The sequence below is a fragment of the Theropithecus gelada genome, chromosome 1, assembly GCF_003255815.1.
Source record: "Theropithecus gelada isolate Dixy chromosome 1, Tgel_1.0, whole genome shotgun sequence".
NCBI classification, from domain to species: Eukaryota; Metazoa; Chordata; class Mammalia; order Primates; family Cercopithecidae; genus Theropithecus; species Theropithecus gelada.
This window is the reverse complement of record NC_037668.1, coordinates 168,131,778-168,155,845: the sequence shown is the minus strand read 5'-3', so window position 1 is coordinate 168,155,845 and position 24,068 is coordinate 168,131,778. Positions and strand designations below refer to the sequence as shown.

At 35.3% G+C, this 24,068-nt stretch overlaps 1 protein-coding gene across 1 annotated transcript in view; it reads right to left on the bottom strand.

Annotated features, from left to right (window-relative positions):
• Positions 1-24,068, bottom strand: part of DENND1B (DENN domain containing 1B) — a 273,717-nt gene that overhangs the window by 111,170 nt on the left and 138,479 nt on the right. The window contains exon 11 of the mRNA XM_025365141.1: positions 3,452-3,552. Coding sequence (XP_025220926.1) covers positions 3,452-3,552 — 101 coding nt within the window. The remainder of the gene's footprint in view (positions 1-3,451; positions 3,553-24,068) is intronic.

Genomic DNA, 24,068 nt, shown 5'->3' with positions numbered 1-24,068 from the left:
AAACTTTTAAAATGGGATCACTTGTTAAATCCACATGTTCTCTTCTCACCAATTTCTCATAAAATCCAAAACACGGATGTGAGAACTGTAAATATTATTAACCTAGAGACTAATTTCTTAAAATAATTACATTTTGCAGAATATAGAGTGAATAGTTGTTTCTTTCTCACAAAAACTGGATTGTGTAATCCTAATATGAAATCACCCAAATCTCATGAAATGTAAGTTTGCAACCCTAGCTTAAATTTCCTAATTCGATTAGAGCATTATCAAGTCAAGAAGAAATTCTTGGCAACACAGACGTTTTGTCCTCTGTGTGCAAAACTGTCCTAGATCTTTCTTTCAATGTAGTTATTTTGCAAAGATGGGATACAGAAACCTCCATATGATTGCTGCTTCTTTTTGGTAGCAATTATCTGTATTTAAGAACAGCTTTTTTTTTTTTTTTTTTTTTTTTAGGTTTTCTTACAAAGAGACCACCAATGACATAGACCATAACAGCAGTCTACTGGGGTAGTCTGAAGTATACAATTTTCCATTTGTTTTTTTAAAAAACCTATTCTCTCAGAAGCTAAACCTGCTCCTTTCATAAAAAGAAGAGTCATATAGCCTAAATAGTGACTCAATCATTCATGAACAAATAATAGATAATAATAATTTTACTAGCACTAAAGTCACATTATCTGTCATGTGTTTATGGATTTAGATAGGTTAAGAGTGCCTTACAACATCACAGACTTGCCATATTAAAGTATTCTTAGATTGGCTGATTAGGGAAAAATGCAGATGGTGTCATTTCCTCCCAGGCACCTTCTTTAAGCTACCAGGGAGTGTACGCCACTTCTTTTCATGTGTTGCCATCCATGGTCCTTTGTATGCCTATTCTGTAATACTTATAATGTTGCAGTACTGTGCTATGTGTGTGCATGTGTGCACATCTAAGTATGTGTGTATTTCTTGCTATCTGTGAACCCTGCAAGGGCAGAAACTAAATCTTATTCATTACATTACATATTCACAGCTTGGCAAAATATTTAGATGGTCACTAAATGTTTAATGAACAAATGAATGGATGAATCAACAAAGTAACAAGGCTTTATTGGTGGACCAAGATGCGATATTCATCTATGGTCACAAGATGGCATTATGGCTCTCCACAGTCCAACCCACAGCAGCGCTACCAGCTACAAAAACAGAAATACTTTATGGAGGTAGGATTACCTCAGGAATCAGAAAGTTCCAATCATGCCAAAGAGTTAGCAAATATATATTTTTTCCTATCAAATCTTCATGATACTATTTTTGAACTGGAATATTCATAAAAATTATTTAATCAAATACTGTGACATTGAAGGTATGATCTGTAATTTTTTTCCCTTTTACATGTAGATCAGTATGATTTTAACCTCAAGGATGGAAATGGAAGAAAACCGTTTACCTTAGGAAACAGTTTAGTTTACCAAGTTTTCTGATGGCTATTCTTTAAAAAAATATATTATATTATACTACTCAGTTCCTATGATAGAAGCTGAGCCTATCATTGTGACCTTAAGGTTCAGGAAGTTTCAGGTAACTTCTTGTTTGAATATCACTGATTCACTCTTTGAACCAGGGAGTTTTTGGCATGGAAGCTGTTAGAACTCAACCCAAAGGCTATTTCAGACATTAGAAACTAGAAAGAAAATTCCAGGGACTGAAATATGAAACAAGTTTCCTTCACTGAATTTAATGACGGGTAGAAACTATCAGAAAAGCTCTGGAAAAAATTAGTACAGGAACTGCCTGTGTCATAGAATAATTTCTAAATAACATTTTAGAAAATCTTAAATGTGTAATTCATTACAGATAATTGAACTTAATTAAAGGTGTGTTATCTCTTAAGAGGTTAGAACATTTTAATATAAAAATTAAGATGGCACTAACATCAAATATAAAATGTAATTCTAAAGATACATTATATAAAATCATATATCAATATATTTCCAAATACTGCTGTAACATATATTTTTAAATAAGTAAAGTTTAATTACTGAACAGTATATACAAAGATCTACTGCATATGTCAACATAAATAAATGAGAGACCCTCCCTTTAAGGAATGCTAAAATACTACAGGTATGTTGGTTAAAGAAAAACTCTAAAATGAATAACAAAGGGCTTATGTATAGATTTAGCTTTATTCTTAGACTTGTGTGTATAACGCTTAACAATATAAACTACATTCCTATAGTTTCCTGCCAAACAGTTTCTCCTTTCTAGTTCTCAAACAGCATAATAGTAATGGTAGGTCACTGGGCACCTACTTCACAGCATTATCAATTCTAATAATATTACCATGCTGTGGAAACACAACAATATATTAATATAATCAATATGTGGCCAAGTACATGTGTTGTCACTACAATCACTCGCTCTGAAGAGAGTTAGTCATAAAAAGTTAATAGAAACCCTCTATGTATGAACTTAAATCATTTTTAATCCTTAATACTTTCTGCCTTTTATGAAATAAGAAAGTTAAATGAATGCATTGATTCTAAAAGTGCTGTGTTTTAGTAACATTAGCTGTGAAATAAGAAAACACATGAAGGTCAAAATTGTTTCCTTCTATGTGTGTGCACAATGGTTTAGAGAAAACATCCCATCACATTTCTTAAGAATTAGGCTACACCTGCAGAAGATGATTATGCAATAAAGATAACATTTCCCCCCCTAGTTTTGAAGAAGGCCCAGAAGCTGCTATTTAGAAGTCTAATCCTTATTTAGACTCATGATAAGTATGCAGATTCTTCCAGGCGAAGAGAACAAGGAGGTTCTAGATCCCACCCTGGTTATTGGGTGGGATCCCTTAGGAATTGTGTCTAATGCCAGGAAACTTTTCAGAATTACTCCCAGTACTTTTCAACATTGCTGTTCATGGTGGTTCAAGGCTGAGACTTTGACTTAAACAAAAAACAAGAATTCTTGTATTAGAGACAACCTCTTTGTCAGTACTTGGTATTTGGTGGGCTAATATCAAAAAAAGAGGGGTAGAGTAGTGTGTTCTGAAGTAAAGGTAACGAGAGTATGCCGTGACAGAGACAATGTGGTTTCTGGCAGATTTGCCAGACAAATTCCGACACCTGGGATATTGAGTTCTCTAACTGACACCATAACTTCTATACAGTTTTCCTAAACACAACTTAAGACTGTTATTTTTTCCTATTTTGCATTATCTAAATGACTGCAGAAGAAATTCACAAAATCTAAAGAACTTTATGTTTGCTAAGTATAAATTTGTGCTACCTTTGAACAGAATTATTTTGTCCTTCATAAAAGCCATCTTTACTATTTATTAAAATGTAAGTTTCTGTGATTTCTTTTAAATACACCACCAAGTTTATCTAATTCACAAATAAACAGATATCTAATCATGAAACCTAAATTTAAAGGAGTCTGGCAAAAGCCAGCTTACCAGCAGTAGTCCAGCAGGTGTGGAGGAAGCACTGGGATGTATATGTGTTGCCAATACATTGGGTATAGGAGAGCAGCTGATCCATGGATACAGGCAGTTAACTAAAATTTGTAAAAGGATAACAAAAATAAGTAGTTGCTGACCTTCCAAACAAAAAGCAATGTTCAATGTATCAACAATGAACAGTAATCACAGAACAATTTACATAATGACATAAATCACATTGTCTTTACCAATTCTACATGTAAAAAGTCTTATGTCTCAGAGGCCCCTCTGAAACGTATATAAAGAGCAAAAGTAGCTTCTTGGGAATCATGTAGTTATAATCATCTGAAAATACAGAGCTTGGGATTAAAAACTTAGAACATAAGTAAAACTGAAAAATTAGGTGTGCATCTTAGAAAAATTGCAGGAAATTACAATTTATACAGCATAGTTTGTGTATCACTCAGATTAATATAACATGATTAAATATGGAAAGGAAGAGAGGCTGAAAGCTCCTGAGGGATATCATTAGGGCAAATTGCCAAAGAATGAAACATGAGCCAGTCAGGAGAGTCTGGAAGCTGCAAAAATATCAGGGGACTTGAATGTTCGACAGTTGGAGCTTCAGTAATGTGTGAACTGCGGGTTATGGTATCAAGAGACTCTGTTCACTGACACATAGAATGTCACTATTGACCAGCGAACTGCCCAAGCTTGACAGCTGTACTACAGGAAGCCAAGTATATCATAATTTCATATTTAAACTGTTCATTCCAGATTAACATTTTGTTTCCTAGCTTTATATCACAACAGCTGTAATTACATTGTTGCTATTTTAAAGGTAATTGCCATTTTAATTGTTTTGTTTTGGTAAGCAGTTAATTAAACATTTTTTAGTGCTTAACAAAAGGATATCACTTTTTCTTCCATCTTCTGACCCTCATCAGAATTCTTTCAATATGACTTTCTTTCCATTTTAAATTATATTTCCATAAATGTAAAGTCATTTTTATGCATAAAGCAATAATTAAATCAGCATTCTTAATCATTTTAAAGTTTTGCTATAGTCTGTATTTCAAGGTTACCAATTAAATTATTTTATTCAACTTGAAGATCAGAATTTTTAAAAAATCTGAAAATGAACCAGACTTTCTATAAACCATTTTCTCTATTATTATACAAAGATATTTAAAGAAACTACATAATAATCCACAATTAATTTTAAAAAATGAATGTATACAAAGCAATCCAAATCCTATTAATAGCCACATTTGTCTATGTTTAAGCGCAAAGTAGTTCCATTACATAAAAAGTCAATTAAAATAATTTGATCTGAACCAAAACTAAAAATTTTTATTCAAAGTATATTCATCTTTGCCATATGTGTTATATTTTTTCCAGTCACGTTTTTAATCAGTTTTATATGGCAAATAATGTATTTTGATTTCACTTGGGATGTTATCATTAAAGGATTTTACTACCTTGTACTTACAAGCTTTAATAGGTTATCATAGTATTCCTTCAATAAATATTACTTTTTAAATTCCTTAATTAGAGCCTACAATATGCCACTAGGAGGCATTCAAATACTTCCATTTAACAATTACAGACCATGGATTTATTTATGTTACAAACTGCAGCTAGAGGGAAATGAAAATGGGGTTGATCTAACTCATTGTGTCAAATTCTCCAAGAGCTCTCAGGTACTCCTTAGTTGTAAATTAGGCCTCTTTAAAATTGTATTAACTCTTTCCACCCCCTTTTTAACCTGATGGGCTAAAAGAGCTTATGCAGCTTTGAAAGCAGCTAATTATTCAATTTCTCAATCCGCACACAGATGACTTTTTAAACAGTTCATTCAAAGCCTTAAAAACAACAAAAAAGCTTTTATTGTTACTGAGCAAATAAAAACTGTAGCAAGAGGAAAAACACGTTCTTAAAGTGAGGAATTAAATATAATACCTCACTTTATTTCACTGGGCATTTTTATCACTGAGCAATTTATTTCACTGGGGATACCCAGAGTCCAAAGCACTCTACTAAATGCCACGTACTTTCCCTGCCTCCTTACTGGTCATCCTTAAATGAAGTTTTATTAGTTATTCGCTAACAAAATTCAACATTATCTGATGAATTTCACTGATTTCTTAGAGGATGGTTTCTGTAATTATATGCAGAGTCACAAAATTTCTGCAATGGCCAGCATCTGGCAGAGGGTTATGCCTGCTAGTCAAGATCTACCAGGAGAGAAGCAAGCTCTACAGGACTTGGCAACTTTCTGGATGTGGGGTATAGGTGACAAGGAGAGGAAAAAATATATGACAACTCCTCCCCAACCACAGTTCTGGAACTAAGCAACCAGAATGCATTATTAAAGGTAATATAGCAAAGTGTCAGGTTTAAGTAGAATTATAAGGCATCGGCTTTAGCAAATATTTATTCTGTTAACCATGAGACACCTAAATGGAGATTTCCAAAGAAGACGGAAGCATCCCAAAGATGATCCCCCATATTCATCTAGTAGCATGCAAGAGCTGTATAACTTAAAAAGAATGAGAAAATACTATTATGGCATAGTCTTTTAGAGACGATAGCAAAGTTGCAAGTAAATAGAATAAAACAAATTTACTAGAAAATCTAACACATTCATATGTAAATTGAATAAAATCATAACATGTATATTACAGACACAAAATTAGGGCTCTGCCACCAACAAGCCATGTGACCTCTGGCACATCTACTAATATAACCATGTCTCAGTTTTCTAATCTTTAAAATAAGAACTCTATGCTAGATGATCTGTAAGTATTTTCTCTCATAGATCAAGCATTCTTTATTTTTAGATCAGATCAGTTCTATCTTTTTTATATTCTTACGTATTGAGATTTCTTCTATCCTGGTGGCTAACGGAATACTACGACTGGACTATAATTCAGATCCACCTTCAAGATATATCTAAAGGTTTAAGTGCTTTAAAGTGCTTTCATAAAGTCTCTAAGTGCTCTACAGTCCATAAGGTAATTATGCAACTGAAAATATTATAACAATTTATTTGCTTAATTCAGCAAAAATTTTGAGTGCCTGCTATATGCAACTGAAATCCCTATGATGCAACAGGGACACAGCACTAAACAGAACAAAGTCCCCGTTTCTATGGAGCTTACGTTTAGTGGAAAAAGCAAACAATAAACAAGTAAAATAAACATTGTCAGAGATGAGATCTATAAAGAAACCAAAGTAGGGAGTGATGGGGGTGGTGGGCTATTTTAGATAGGAGGATTACAGAACAACTCTAATGTGGTGACATATGTACTAAAACCTAACTGAAGGGAGAGAGCAAACTCGTGGATTTGGGAAGAAGAGCATTCCAGGTAAATTGAACAAGGCATTCAGAAGTCCCAGGTGGGAATATGCTTGGCATCTTCACAGAGCAATGGGGAGGTCAGTGAGATTAGACTGGAGAAAGTGGGAGAATGGCAGATGAGGTCAGATAAAGAAGCAGAATCAATGATCAATGACGGAGAGCCTTCTACGACATGGCAAAGACTCTAAATGTTATTCTGGATGACATTTTTACATACCTCTGAAGAGAGTGCTATCATAATAAACTATTTACCTAGAACATTTTGAGAATATACAAATTAAAGGAAAATAAACTACATATTTTAGAAGTTTGGTTTGCAATATAAAGTACTACAAAGAAATGAGAACAATTCAATAAGCCAAGTAAGAAGAATCTTATTAAAGTTATTTATGATATATTGAATCTTTAAGCTTAAAGAAAATGAAATATCATATAGTCTTTCTTTGGGCTAGAATTACCCAAGTTTCATATGTCTGATTAGCGACAGGGCCAGGACTCCACGTTGCTTTTCTAATATCGTCAGTTGCTTCTTTAATACCACAGTTGTTCCTCACGAAAGCAGAGAAAAGTGTAAAGGAAAGAATTTCTATGTTTCAGTTCAAACATATCTCTGGCATTATATCCTGAAACTGAATAATACACTGCTATAATTTTCAGAGAAAAAATGAATTTACCAAATAAAGGTTTATGGAAAAACATATTCTTATCTTTATGTAGCATATGAATATTTAAAATGCACATGTATTTTAATAAAGCATACCCAATATATTAAATTAATATAGTTCCAAAGAGCTGACTAATGCAAAATAGAAACATTGGGAACACTGATTTACTATGGACTTCAATTACAACCTAAGTATGTATGCTACTCATGAGAAGGGACAAGAACTAATGCCCGTGAAACCAGACAGAGAAACCTGACAGTAAAGGTCAGCAATAGTGTACTCAGTCATAGAACAAAGGCATTTGAAACTTCTGGTTCCCAGGTCACCAGGTCTAAACATAGATAGTGCCACTGAAAATAACAGCAGCAAATGTTTATACAATTTTTACCATATGCCAAGAACTGTTATGAGTACTTAACTACTCATATCTAATCCTCACAACAACCTCATGAAGTACTATTATCATTATTTCTACTTAACAGATAGACACTAAGACAAAGTTCAACCAACTGCCCATGATCATACAGCTTATAAACAGCAAAGTCAGGATACAAATGGAGGCAGGCTGGATCCAAAGTATAGTAACCGCTATTTCAAACTACCTTCAATACACAAAGATTTTAAATTCTCATCATTATAAGGCTTTGAATAACATCTACTGACTGAAAATACTGTGTTTTATACTAATTGTATAATAGAGAATGGATCTTTGGACCGAACAGTCAAACAAGAACCACTGACCTTTGTATGAGAAATCTATGATAGACAGAGATCTGATTTACAAAACTTTCCTCAGGCAACACAGACTGTAACTACAACAGGAAACTAATAGAACAGACTCTCCCAGAAAATGTTAAAAGGATAAGATCATTGATACAAATTCTACAAGTTATCATTTCAATTTATGTCTATGAGTACACCTAAGTTTGAAACTGAACCAAAGTTGTCCTGCTTTGTGATACAAAATCTGATTTGTTCTTCTTAAACTATATTTATAGAAATCAGCCTATTAATAAAACTAGAATTGTTTTAAGCAATTAAATTGGCATGTATTTTCAGGGAGGAGAAAAAGACATTTATCAGACTCCCATGGACACAGCAGAAAGATAATCCATCTGGTATAATTACCACTATGAAAAATAGAACAATTTTAACCAGTACGCCTTACAGGTAAAGGTATCATACAGACACATTGCTACTCACACTATTCTAGCCTCTGTATCACCTATCTATATTGTGCCTCATTCTTTTGTAGAAATCCTACACTTCAAATAGAGTTATATGAGTTACTGCAGGGTTAAATGAGTTACTGAGGGGCAGATTTATATTCCCCAAGAAAGCATTTATTAATAAACTCTAAGAAACATATATTAGAGACCTCACCTGATTTTTAACTGAATCAGTACTTAACTTAGAAATTTAAGCACTATAAATAATTATAAGTATCAGGAGTAAATTGCTGCAGATGGGAATGTAATGAATTCCTCATAAAATTTTTAAAAAATTAGTGGAAACCATAAAGAAAACATCTGCTTAAACACATTTAATTTATATTCACATTTTAAAGTTTAGACCAAAAAAGTTAGCATCAGGGTATTTGAAAACCACAACATTAACTACAAAATAGTCTCACTTAAGCAAAACTCTAATATTCAAATTAAGTGACACTTATAAGAAAATGTTTGGAGAGTAGATACTCTGTATAATGCAAAAACAATTATTTTTATTATTATACTTTATGTTCTAGGGTACATGTGCACAACATGCAGGTTTGTTACATATGTAAACATTTGCCATGTTGGTGTGCTGCACCCATTAACTCGTCATTTACATTAGGTATATCTCCCAATGCTATCCTTCCCCACTACCCACACCCCACAACAGGGCCTGGTGTGTGATGTTCCCCTTCCTGTGTCCAAGTGATCTCATTGTTCAATTCCCACCTATGAATGAGAACATGCAGTGTTTGGTTTTCTGTTCTTGTGATAGTTGGCTGAGAATGATGGTTTTCAGCTGTATCCTTGTCCCTACAAAGGACACGAACTCATCCTTTTTATGGCTGCATAGTATTCCGAAGTATATATGTGCCAAATTTCTTAATCCAGTCTGTCACTGATAGACATTTGGGTTGATTCCAAATCTTTGCTATTGTGAATAGTGCCACAATAAACATACATGTGCATGTGTCTTTATAGCAGCATGATTTACAATCCTTTGGATGTATACCCAGTAATGGGATGGCTGGGTCAAATGGTATTTCTAGTTCTAGTTCCTTGAGGAAGCGCCACACTGCTTTCCACAATGGTTGAAGTAGTTTACGGTCCCACCAACAATGTCAAAGTGTTCCTATTTCTCCACATCCTCTCCAGCACCTGTTGTTTCCTGACTTTTCAGTGATTGCCATTCTAACTGGTGTGAGATGGTATCTCATTGTGGTTTTGATTTGCATTTCTCTGATGGCCAGTGATGATGAGCATTTTTTCATGTCTGTTGGTTGCATAAATATCTTATTTTGAGAAGTGTCTGATCATATCCTTTGCCCACTTTTTGATGGGGTTGTTTTTTTCCTGTAAATTTGTTTGAGTTCTGTGTAGGTTCTAGATACTAGCCCTTTGTCAGATGAATAGATTGCAAAAATTTTCTCCCATTCTGTAGGTTGCCTGTTCACTCTGATGGTAGTTCCTTTTGCTGTGTAGAAGCTCTTTAGTTTAATTAGATCCCATTTATCTATTTTGGCTTTTGTTGCCATTGCTTTTGGTATTTTAGACATGAAGACCTGCCCACGCCTATGTCCTGAATGGTATTGCCTAGGTTTTCTTCTAGGGTTTCTATGGTTTTAGGTCTAACATTTAAGTCTCTAATCCATCTTGAATCAATTTTTGTTTAAGGAGTAAGGAAGGGATTCAGTTTTAGCTTTCTACTTATGGCTAGCCAATTTTCCTAGCACCATTTATTAAACAGGGAATTCTTTCCCCATTTCTTGTTTTTGTCAGGTTTGTCAAAGATCAGATGGTTGTAGATGTGTGGTATTATTTCTGAGGACTCTGTTCTGTTCCATTGGTCTATATCTCTGTTTTGGTACCAGTACCATGCTGTTTTGGTTACTGTAGCCTTACAGTATAGTTTGAAGTCAGGTAGCATGATGCCTCTAGATTTGTTCTATTGACTCAAGATTGTCTTGGCAATGTGGGCTCTTTTTTGGTTCCATATGAACTTTAAAGTAGTTTTTTTCCAATTCTGTGAAGAAAGTCATTGGTAGCTTAATGGGGATGGCATTGAATCTATAAATTACCTTGGGCAGTATGACCATTTTCATGATATTGATTCTTCCTATCCATGAGTATGGAATGTTCTTCCATTTGTTTGTGTCCTCTTTCATTTCATTAAGCAGTGGTTGGTAGCTCTCCTTGAAGACGTCCTTCACATCCCTTGTAAGTTGGATTCCTAGGTATTTTATTCTCCCTGAAGCAATTGTGAATGGGAGTTCATTCATGATTTGGCTCTCTGTTTGTCTGTTACTGGTGTATAAGAATGCTTGTGATTTTTGCACATTGATTTTGTATCTTGAGACTTTGCTGAAGTTGCTTATCAGCTTAAGGAGATTTTGGGCTGACACAATGGGGTTTTCTAAATATACAATCATGTCATCTGCAAAAAGAGACAATTTGACTTCTTCTTTTCCTAATTGAATACCCTTTATTTCTTTCTCTTGCCTGATTGCCCTGGCCAGAACTTCCAACACTGTGTTGAATAGGAGTGGTGAGAGAGGGCATCCCTGTCTTGTACCAGTTTTCAAAGGGAATGCTTCCAGTTTTTGACCATTCAGAATGATATTGGCTGTGAGTTTGTCATAAATAGCTCTTATTATTTTGAGATATGTCCAATCAATACCTAATTTATTGAGAGTTTTTAGCATGAAGGGCTGTTGAATTTTGTCAAAGGCCTTTTCTGCATCTATTGAGATAATCATGTGGTTTTTGTCTTTGGTTCCGTTTATATGCTGGATTACATTTATTGATTTAAATATGTTGAACCAGCCTTGCATCCCAGGGATGAAGCCCACTTAATCATGGTGGATAAGCTTTTTGATGTGTTGCTGGATTCAGTTTGCCAGTATTTTACTGAGGATTTCTACATCGATGTTCATCAGGGATATTGGTCTAAAATTCTCTTTTTTTGTTGTGTCTCTGCCAGGCTTTGGTATCAGGATGATGTGGGCCTCATAAAATGAGTTAGGGAGGATTCCCTCTTTTTCTATTGATTGGAATAGTTTCAGAAGGAATGGTACCAGCTCCTCCTTGTACCTCTGGTAGAATTCAGCTGTGAATCCATCTGGTCCTGGACTTTTTTGGTTGGTAGGCTATTAATTATTGCCTCAATTTCAGAGCCTGCTATTGGTCTATTCAGGGATTCAACTTCTTCCTGGTTTAGTCTTGAGAGACTGTATGTGTCCAGGAATTTATCCATTTCTTCTAGGTTTTCTAGTTTATTTGTGTAGAGGTGTTTGTTCTCTGATGGTATTTTGTATTTCTGTGGGGTCGGTGGTGATATCCCCTTTATCATTTTTTATTGCCTCTATTTGATGCAAAAACAATATTTTGTACATTTTTTAAAAATAGAATTTATTTTTTAGAATAGTTTTAGGTTCATAGCAAAACTGAGCAGAAATTACAGGAATGTCCCATATTCTCCCTGCCCTCACCCACGCATAGCTTCCTCCATTATCAACACACCCCACCACACTGGTACATTGTTACAGCCGATGAACCTATATTGACACAACATTGTCACCTGAGTCCCTAATCTACATAAGAGTTCACACTTGGTGTTGTACATTCTAGGATATAAACAAATTTACAGTGACATGTATCCACCATTATAGTATCATTAAAATGCTCTGTTAAATAATTAGGTATAAATCTAAAAAAATATGTATACTATATATATAAGGAAAACTAAATATTCTAATAAAAGAAATCAAAGAACTAAATAAATGGAGAGATATTCCATGTTCATGCATAGGAAGACTCAATACTGTCAAGACGTCAGTCCTTCCAACTTGGTCTATAGATTACAATCCCCATCAAAATCCCAGGAAGTTTTCTTGTGGAAAATAAGAAGCTGATTCTAAAGTTTCTATGGAGAAGCAAAAGACGCAGAATAGTCAACGCAATTCTAAAAGAACAAAGTTGGAGGACAGACACTATGTGAGTTCAAAACTTATTATAAAGCTACAATATTCAAAACAGTATAGCATTTATAAAAGAACATACAATTAGATCAATGGAGCATAATAGAGAGCCCACAAATAGACCCACATAAATATAATCAACTAATCTTTGACAAAGAAGCAAAGGCAATACAATGAATAAAAGACAGTCTTATCAATAAATGCTGCTGGAACAAGTGTACATCCACATGCCAAAAAAAATGAATCTAGATACAGACCTTACACTTTTCATGAAAATTTACTCAAAATGAATCACAGACCTAAATGTAAAATGCAAAACTATAAAACCCCTAGAGGATAATACAGGAGAAAATCTACATGACCTAGGGCTTGGCAATGACTTTTAGAGACAACACCAAAGTCATGAACCATGAAAAAATTAATTGATAAGTTGGATTTCATTAAATTTAAAATTTCTGTTCTGTGAAAAACACTGCCAAGAAAATTTAAAAAGCAGCCAGGGACTAAGAGGAAATATTTGAAGAAGGCATATCTGATAAGAGACTGCTATCCAAAATATAAAAAACTCTTAAAATTCTATAATAAGGAAACAAACAACCCAATTAAGAAATGGGTCAAAGACTGTAACAGATGCCTCACCAACCTCAACAAAGATATACGAGTGACAAATAAGCATATGAAAAGATGTTCCCCATCACATGTCATCGGGGAAAGGCAAATTAAAACAATAAGGAGATACCACTACACACCTATTAGAATGGCCAAAATCCAGAACGCTGACAACAAATGCTGATGAAGATGTGGAAAAGAAACTCTCATTCATTTACAATGGTACTACAAAATGGTACAGCTACTCTGAAAGACATTTTGGTGGTTTCAAATAAACCTAAATTTTTTTATACTCTATTTTCTTCCTTCGTTCTCTTAGGGTGGTGTCTTAGTCTCTTTGGGCTACTATATCAAAATACCTTAGAGTAGGTAACTTATTAATAATAGGAGTTTATTTCTCACCGTTCTAGAGACTGGGAAATCCAACATCAAGGTACCAGCAGATTCAGTGTCTGGTAAAGGCTTGCTCTTTTCTCCATAGATGGCACCTTGTTACTGCATCTTCACATGGCAGGAGGGACTGAACAGCTCCCTTGAAGCTCTTTTATAAGGTCACTAATCGCATTCATGAGGGCTCATGATTTCATTACTTCCTAAAGACCTTAACTCTTAATACTATCACATTAGGGTTTAAATTCCAAAAATATAAATTTTGGAGGACACATTCAGACCACAGTAGACGGTAAATTCTGATACTTCACTGCTAAAAGTTTATTCTAAACTATTTCCATCATACCCAGGTCCTTTGGAAAGTTCTAATCATCTCACATTTAGTCATTGGTTTATTAGCTCTTCCTGGCCAAATAATTCTAAATTTTTCTTTCTTGCTTGCTTCCTTCAAGTATTCATTCTTTCTTTCATTCATTTTATAGTTTGGGAAACTGAGGCAAAGTTAAGTCAATTGGCCAAGATTACTAAGCCAGTAAGTGGGGCACTAAACATGTGCCAGACATTATTATTAGTGGTAAGGATACAGTAATGAACAAAACATACAAAAATCTGTGCTCTCAAGGAACTTACATTCTAGTTACCCTCTATATACCACCATTACTGTTGTACTCACCTCTTCACAGCTCTTTGGATTTCTGTGCTATCACATTAAACATAAACGCCAATACCCTCAAATACATCTCCTCACCTACATGACATTTCCCTATCACTAAATTTACTGCTTTCTAATTCTCATTCTCAAAGTCAATTCAATAGCAGCTTTTCTTTTCCTAGAGAAGGCCCATCTACTTTTCCATCAAAATTAAAGAGCGTAACACTACAACACTCCTCAAATCTGCCAATATTTTCTCTTCACAAATATCTAAAACTGTACATTGTGGAGGACAAAGGGTTAGGATATTCATATGGTATATATAAAAATTACATAATTTGGCAATCATTTTTTAAAAAATAAATTATACAATATAAGAATCATTGTATTTAACAACTAGAAAGGATCCTAGAGATCATTCTTGTTCAATTTCTTCATTTTTTAGACAAGAAATTTCAGGGTAAAAGAAATTAAATGAATTATAAGAAGGTAGTTGATGTACTATAGAGTAGTTGGTCTAAAACACAAATCTCTAATTTTAGAAGATACTATTAATATAAACATATTACTGTCACATTTTCAAACAATATTTCAAATAAACAGTAAATAAAAGCTGATTGAAGCTACTCTTTAACTATTAGTCATATTTGAAACCATAATTTAAAATATATCTCACCCAGAACAAAACAAAACTGATCGCAAACCACCAGCCACTGAAAAAGAGACAATCACAATGGCAAAGCAACAACAAAGTAAATCTAAATCTTTAGAGTTAATAAATATAATAATTTGCAATGAAATAAGAATAAACAATTACACATACACATATTTAATGTTAAAATTACTATATATACACCTTTATCTTATGTTTAACATACGTATGTATACTTAGCATGCATATCATATATATGTGAATATATGCATGTATATGTGTGTATATGCATACACATACTTATAAAGTGAAAATTTGCTGTTAGTAAATGACATCAAGAACTGTTCCCTTATAAAGAAGACACTAAATAAACACTTGGTAAAGACTTGTCCTGTGTATGCCATTCTACTCTCTCCCTTTTCTTACCTACTCTTAAGCTGATACTATAGGCAAAAGACTTTTGCTTGGAAATGTTTCTAAAACCCAGCCTCACCTCCCTCTTAAGGTCACTGTCCTAGTTCAGGAGCTAATCATCTCTTGCTTTTATTACTGTAACAGTCTTTTAACTGATCTCCTGTCTGTTGGATTTCCCCTACTCCATTTCTTCTTTTATAAGGCCACCAGTGTTACCTTCTCTAAAACAAAACTTGTCATGTCATGTACCTCATTTGCTTCCCCACAATCTGTTGGATAAAAGCCAAACCTCTTAAATTAGCAAATATGATTCTTCACAATCTGGCCACTGTTTATATCCCCAACTAGATTTTGTAGCCTGCTTTCTCTCTCTCCCACTCTCTCCATACACACACACACACACACACACACACACACACAAAAAAAAAAAAAAAAAAAAAAACAGTAATATATTAAACACATATTTCCTAGACATGATACAAATTCCTTTCAAGAATGAGGTGTCATATTGAAGTAAACTCTGTAGTCTACCACTCTACCCTCTAATATTTCCCATGTTAGAATTTTTATCACATTGACTGTCCTTGACTCATTGACACTGTTATAGAATCGCAAATTAGTAACTCTGAAATTCCCAGTACTTAGTACCTGACAAATAATAGCATTTATCAATGCACAAATGAATAAATACTTATATACCTCATCTTGGGAAAATCTACCCATGGCAAATATTTATTTTAAAATAAAGGCATTTCTTTGCTTCTCAGGTAGTTAACTATTTTTAACTCCTTCCTATTTAACAGAAGAATGCTTCTACTTGCATTTTAAGATGCCACTTGGCTAAATGGGGTACCATATACCACTGAATCAACAGGCTAAAGAAGAGGAAGTTAATCTACTGGCTTGAGTGACTGTTCTCAATAATCAAAGGGAAACTGGGGTGCTTCTATATAATACAGGCAAAGAGAAATGTGTCTTGAACCAGGGGATTCTCTATGGTACCTCAGGACTTGCATGCCTAAAGTAAAAGAAATGAAAAACTACAACAACCAAAACACAACAAAAACTTTGAGGATTGAGACTCTTTGAGAATGGGACATTTTACCACATAAAGATCCTTTCCAGGTGAAATTCTAGCTGAGGGTGACAGAAATATGGAATGGGTAATAAGAGGAAGCCATAAACCAGATAAAGATCCTTTCCAGGTGAAGTTCTAGCTGAGGGTGAGAGAAATATGGAATGGGTAATAAGAGGAAGCCATACATACCAATTATGGCCTCTTGACCAGTTACATAAACAAGGGCTTCTCCTAGAGGAAAGGGTGAGAATGCCTACATTTGTAAAAATGATAGTTGTATGTTATTAGGTAGAAAAACAGATTTGTTTTATTGTACAGGAATTCAAATGTGTATAGAAGGGTACAAATAGAGGCTGAGTATCCAAAGGGGTGGGCTGTACCAATTATCAACTTACTGCCTCTCGGCTCAAAATCTGCCCCTCACTGCCTGATCTGTAAAAATGGATCTGGACTCTGGATATTTTTCCTTTTAGCAACTGGCATGATGTCAAACTTTGTCAGGAGAGGGTACTAAAGAGACAATGCAAAGAGAGAACTTGCTCCTGGTTTCAGTGAGACACTCTGCAGGCTCCTACAAAGCCTATGGCTCATCAAGGGCTGTCTCCTATTGTACGTGCAGCTTCCCTAGGGCCCATTTCCTGCAGCACAGGTGTCCACCAGGCTCCTATGCAGTGGGCAGTTTCTGCAGTGCCTGGCTCCTGCAGGTACTGGCAGCCAAAGGTTTCCCTCAGCACGCCTCTACCTTATAGCAGAGTACCTCTGACTCTTGCAGCACTTGGAGCCTTTCTAGTGCCTGGTTCCTGCAGCACAGGAGGCATCTCCTGCACCTGATTATTGGAGTGTACAATTTCCAACAACACCAACTGGCCAGCAGCTTTCCTTTGTTAGTTTTTTAAAGGAGTGCCTCCAGTAACACAATCCTAGTTAACAGCTTCACCTTAGGAGGCTTTATAGTAGTCTGCAGCTAGTGAGGCATCTCTCTGAAAGCAGCTTCCCCAGTACCTCTCGTATGGCTTTCCAGCAATTTCTTTTTTTATTATTATTATTATTATTATACTTTAAGTTCTAGGGTACATGTGCATAACGTGCAGGTTTGTTACATATGTATACTTGTGCCATGTTGCTGTGCTGCACCCATCAACTCGTCATTTACATCAGGTATAACTCCCAATGCAATTTCTAAGGAATGGCATTTCTCTGAGGGCAGCTTTCCTGGGCACCCCAAAGGGCAGGATTCCAGAAAATTCTGCCAGTATGGCACCATAGCAACTCCTCTGCCATCCAATGAGCCACAGCTGTGCCCTCTCCACTGGAGTCTGGATCTCGCATCCAGATGGGGCTTCTTCCCTGGGTGCTCCATTGCAGCCCTAAGACTAATAGTTGCTTTATATTTGGTATTTCTATAGTCTTTATAATTCCCTTCACTTACTAGAAGCCCATCCCTTGTTACTCCAATCCCATGTTATAGTTTTTAAATTCTTTATATTAAACTTTCCTTGTTCAAATTACTATGTAGTTTCTCTTTCCTGGTCATACCCAGACTGATACAAAGGCTATAAAGATTGATAAAAAACTAACAAAGGAATGCTGCTGGCCACTTGGTGCTGTTACTTTATGATCTTACCTACAGAACACTGCTTGACATGAGTTAAGCATTCCTTAAATGAAGAATGATTCAATGAATGAACAAATGAACATTTTTCATAGAAAGAAAGTAATAAACTTTCTATTTAGGACTATATGAAGACCAAAGAATACCTAACTAAGTTCCCGTATAGGCTGAACAAAAGTCATAATTGCAATACAGATTCATGAAGCTGAAAAGGGTTTAAGACGTATTAATAAATTTTTCCCCACAGCATTACTATTTTTGCGTAGACTTTAAAAAAAAAAATTACCTAGTAGAAAATAGCTAAACACAAATCTTCTTTTAAAGACAAAACCTACATAGAAATTAGTGCCTAGGCCGGGCACAGTAGCTCATGCCTGTGAACCCAGCAACTCTGGCAGGCCGAGGCAGGAGTATTGCTTGAGCCCAGGAGTTCGAGACCGGCCTCGGCCACTTGGTGAAACCCCATCTCTACAAAAAAATACAAAAATTAGCGAGGCATAGTGGCGCATGCCTGTAGTTCCAGCTACTTGGGAGGCTGAGGTGTGGGAAGATGACTGAGATCAGTGGGCACAGGCTGCAGTGAGCCGAGATCACACCACTACACTCCGACACCTTGGCGACAGAGTGGCAACTCTGAGAAAGACAGAAAGACAGAAAGCGAAAGACAGACAGACAGACAGACAGAAAGAAAGAAAGAAAGAAAGAAAGAAAGAAAGAAAGAAAGAAAGAAAGAAAGAAAGAAAGAAAGCGAAAGACAAGAAAGAAGGAAGGAAGGAAGGAAGGAAGGAAGGAAGGAAGGAAGGAAGGAAGGAAGGAAGGAAGGAAAGAAAGAAAGAAAGAAAGAAAAGAAAAAGAAATTAGCACCTAACTTGGAAACTTCAAGATTTACAAAGAGACTTTTATTATTTAAAGAGACAAACGTCAAAGAGATAAATCAAGGGATACATTTCTGCTTGACAAATACACAGCTTCTACTCTGGCATTTTCAGAGTAACACTTTATATTTTACACTATAATGTAATTAATGCTTTTTTATTTTAAAAACTTTTCTGATACAATTTAAATAATTAAATTTATTCTTCAATATATACATGAACACACACACAACCCATGGTTTTATTTGTTTTATTTTTTGAGACAGGGTCTCATTCTGTTGCCAGGCTGGAATGTGGTAGCGCGATTATGGCTCACTACAGTATTGAACCCCTGGGCTCAAGCAATCCTTCCACCTCAGCCTCCCGAGTATCTGGGATTACAGGCGTGTGACACCACACCCAGCTAATTTTCTTAATTTTTTGTAGAGACAGGGTCTCACTACATTGCGCAGGCTATTCTCAAACTCCTGGTCTCAGGCAATCCTCTCATCTCAGCCTCCCAAAGTGCTGGGATTACAGGCATGAGCTACCATACCAGGCAGGTTTTTAATTTGTAAAGACATTGATATCTAATACAAGAGTCTGACATATTCACTAATAATTAAAATTTGAGAAGGGTATGTAGTAAATGCTATGGTAGTTCAGAGATGAAAGATGTTACACTGGTTACTCATAAAAACTAAGCCTCCTGTAAAGCAAATCAGATTTTGAAAAACATTCAGAAGCATGCATGTGGGAGATTTTAAACACATACGAGGATGAGCAAAAAGTGCAATTTCATCCATTCAGAAAATTATTGTTAAAATCTTCTATGGATACATATCACCACTGTCCTAAGAGACAGATACATTGTAGTTAGTGACTGAACCAGATTTAAAAAAAAAAAAAAAAAAACCTGCCCTGATAACTTTATTGTCTAAAGATCTGTGTGAACTATAAGTAATTGAAAACCTTAGAAAGAAAGGTTTAGGGTCACATCACAGATAGTTTTTTACCAGATTTAGCAGTTTATAGGCAATGAGGAACCAATAGATGTTTTTTATTCTGAAGGATTGAGTAATTACATATAGAATGAATCTAAAATATGAGAAAACGAGAGGTCCAAACAGAAGATAAGTGCTAGCCCTAAAAGTGGTATTTAAAATGGGAGAAAGGTATAAATATGACATATTGAGAGATAATCGACTAGACCTACAAAGACAAGGAAAAAAGTCACTTCACTGTAATTCAAATAATAAACTGAGGCTCCTTAAGGGAAGGGATACTATATTGGGGCAGTTCCTATACTGGGGCAAAAGGTAAGGATGCATTTGGTTTTACAAGATGGTCATTCTAAGAGGCAAAATTGCATAAAGGTTTTAAACATATACTTTGGAATCATACAGAACTGGTTAAACCAATTCCTAGTACTATGGCCTTGCTCAACTTACTCTCTCTCATTTCAAAATCCACATTTTCATCTGTCTACCATGGATAACAACTGTACCTACCACATAATACATAATAATTAAATGAGTTAGTTTAAATAAATTTCTCAGTGGGGTAAGCAGCTCAAAGTATGCCCTATTATATATTGGCTATAATAATTACTAACATCATCATTTTATGTAAGTGAATTCAGTATATATGATCTGAAAACAATACCTGTGGAAAGTAATCACCACTGAATTAAGACAGTGGGCGGTTGAAATGGAGAACAGGAATTGGAGGCGAAAAGATTAAGGAGGTAGAACCTATAGGATATAGGTGGGGAAAACAGATGAGAGGGAGGAGAGATTCACCAACTTCGCCCTTTATAGTAGGAGAAGGAGACTATGGGGAAAAGATGGCGAGTTCTATTTTGGAAATACTGAATGGGATGTCAACATTGAGTTAAACTGCGTTACAAGAAAGCTCACTGGAAGAGAAAAAAATTTGCCTAACTGTAAAATGAAAAAAAAGTATAGTATGTAAAAACATATAAATATAGAAGGTACATTTTAAAATAAACACGTTGCCCTCAACAGTTTTACTAAAGAAACAAAACCAACACATATATTTTTTCTTTTATTTAATGTTGATTACCACTATCAGCACAAAATTGTCATTGTTGCATATGAAAAATACTAACATTAACACTGTAAGCTGTAAGGACAAGAAAAAAGAAAAAAAAATACTTGGTAAACTGAAATCATCCAAGGTCATTTTTATGGATATCACACAGGAACAAAGCTTATGGAACCTAGGGGAATGACAATTTAATACAACGCTTTGATAATTCCACAATCGTTAAATTAAAATATTATTCTTTGTGAATTAAAAGCCAATTATTTACTTTTAGGACTCAAATGGACAAAATCATAAGGCAGAAATATGTGTTTATTTTCATGAAAAACAGAGCCATTATCACTACAGGAGTTGGAAGATACAAACACCTCTAGTTTTCCTGTAACAGAAGTCTCCTCCAAAGTACCTTCACACATCCCTTCCAATAAACTGTTTCCTGATGACCTCAACAGTACCATTTCCTCACTCCAGTCATATTCACTTAGCACTGACTAAAAATACAATGTTCAGAATAGCTGTGTACATGTGAAATAATAAACTGGTAAGTAGAATTATTCCCAGTTTCAGATGACATAACTGGTTGCTTATGGGTTTGGGGAAGAATTAAAAACCTAAAAATTGCTTCTAGAATCTTTCCCTGAGAAATCATGATAACAATTTTTAACTGCACCACTCTGCTGCAGCTTTAAAAACACGAGGGGTAAAAATACACTTTAATAACCTTAACTAGGAAGCAGGACTACATAATCTCTATTCTCTCACCAAATGTTCAATTCCTCATCTCCAGAAAGTCTCTGCACTTTAGGTTTCAGATTAAATGCTGACACAGGTGGCATCATTAAGAGACAAATCAAGAATATGTATAATCCAGATGAAGAGGTTAAAATCCTCTGGATTGCCTTTCAGTCTGACTAAACCTATAAAATCTACATTTAATAGCTGATTTTCCAGAGATCGAAAGATTTCTTTTTACACATGCCCTTTATGGAATTAATGAGAGAAGGAGAGAAAAGCATATGCTTAAATGCCTGGGGGCAACTATAACAAAGGAAGAAATTACAGTTTATTAACGTAATTCCAGCACTCATAACATATTGCTTGCTCTAAATATCCCCAAAATAACATGCACTACACAATCAAATCTCTGTAACTAATATGCTTATAGACTTTCTGAGGGTGATACTTACTAACTAAATAATGGTCAAAATAATAGCTAACATTTAGACATCTGCTTTTAAAAGAAGCATCCCTTCCACCTGCTTCTACAGGCCACAAATATACACTCTAGTTAACATATTACTGACAGGATGATGAGAAAGCTCCTGTCAGATGCTGGCCAGCCGGGTGTTTGAGACAAAATGCACAGCCCCAGCTGACTAGTTAGAGAAAGTCTGGTGAGGTACAATTATAGAGGCATATGACAAGGCTTCATGCCTGACTGATTTGAGAACCAATGACATGGCTTTAAACAGCAATCCTCCCTACCTATGGTCACAAAACAGCAGTAAGTCAACTGATACACCCTTGTAATATCATGATTTATGCCTCTGCTTTGAATACACGAGACTCTAATACAATGTTCTGCTAGTCTACCAAGATTCACTTGGGGCTTAAACATCTATGGCCTACCTACAGCATGGATAAAATCAATGTTCTTGTTCAGGATTACCAGAAACCTTTCCATGTGTACTTGACAATGTATAAATCAACAGAATAACGTATGAATCAACAGAATAAAAACAAAACTGATTATGTCTCAATTCATTAAACTCAAACATGCAAAAATATAATAATAGGTACTAACACAATACCACACTTTAAAATATAGGGAGAAAACCTATTAGAATGTTGAAAACATAACAATATTCTTGATATCTGTGCTTACATATCTTAAAATTGTTTAATTTTAAATTTTTTATCTTTTAAAGGTTAAAAATCTTTTTTTTTTTTTTTGAGTCTCGCTCTGTCACCAAGGCTGAAGTGCAATGGAGCGATCTTGGCTCACTGCAACCGCCATCTCCCAGGTTCAAGCAATTCTCTTGCATCAGCCTCCCAAGTAGCTGGGACTACAGGCGCATGGCACCACGCCTGGCTAATTTTTGTATTTTTAGTAGAGACAATGTTTCGCCATGTTGGCCAGGCTGGTCTCGAACTCCTGACCTCAGGTGATCTGCCCGCCTTGGCCTCCCAAAGTGCTGGGATTACAGGCATCAGCCACTGTGCCTAGCAAGAAATTATCATTTTTAACCACAAACAGCACCTAAAGAAAAGGACCCTCAAGCTAGCTGATTCTCTAATGAGAGTGTCACCACTAAAACCTACAGCAAGCTGTAAGGTTTATAATTATCATTCTATTGTAACTATGAAAAATCACGATTGTCAAAAAGTGAATACCTGAGACAAACAAAATTTCTGAAACTACAATAGGATTATGAATGTTAGGCCACCTTTACATCTATTCTTCTAAAAATTAAGTTTGGCTGTATACTTAAAAAATTTAAAATGGATAAAACGTAATTCCTAACATTAAGTACATTATAGTCTCCATGATATATAAAAATATAAGAATATAAAAAGCTTAAAAACAAGCAAATTCATTGATAACTATTTCTTCTTTGGATGTTTCAGAGATATCATTAAATTCTTTTTAAAAAATAGTTTACTTTTAATTTGTTAAGAAACCAGTCCTTGACCTTAAATGCCAGTATGCACGGAATTTATAGCAGATATATTTTATATACTGTATATATAAAAAAATTATTCTGCCGAGCACGGTGGCTCATGCCTGTAATCCCAGCACTTTGGGAGGCCGAGTTGGGCAGATCACAAGGTCAGGAGATTGAGACCACCCTAGTTAACACGGTGAAACCCCGTCTCTACTAAAAATACAAAAACTTGCCGGGCGCGGTGGCTCAAGCCTGTAATCCCAGCACTTTGGGAGGCCGAGACGGGCGGATCACGAGGTCAGGAGATCGAGACCATCCTGGCTAACAGGGTGAAACCCCGTCTCTATTAAGAAATACAAAAAACTAGCCGGGCGAGGTGGCGGGCGCCTGTAGTCCCAGCTACTCGGGAGGCTGAGGC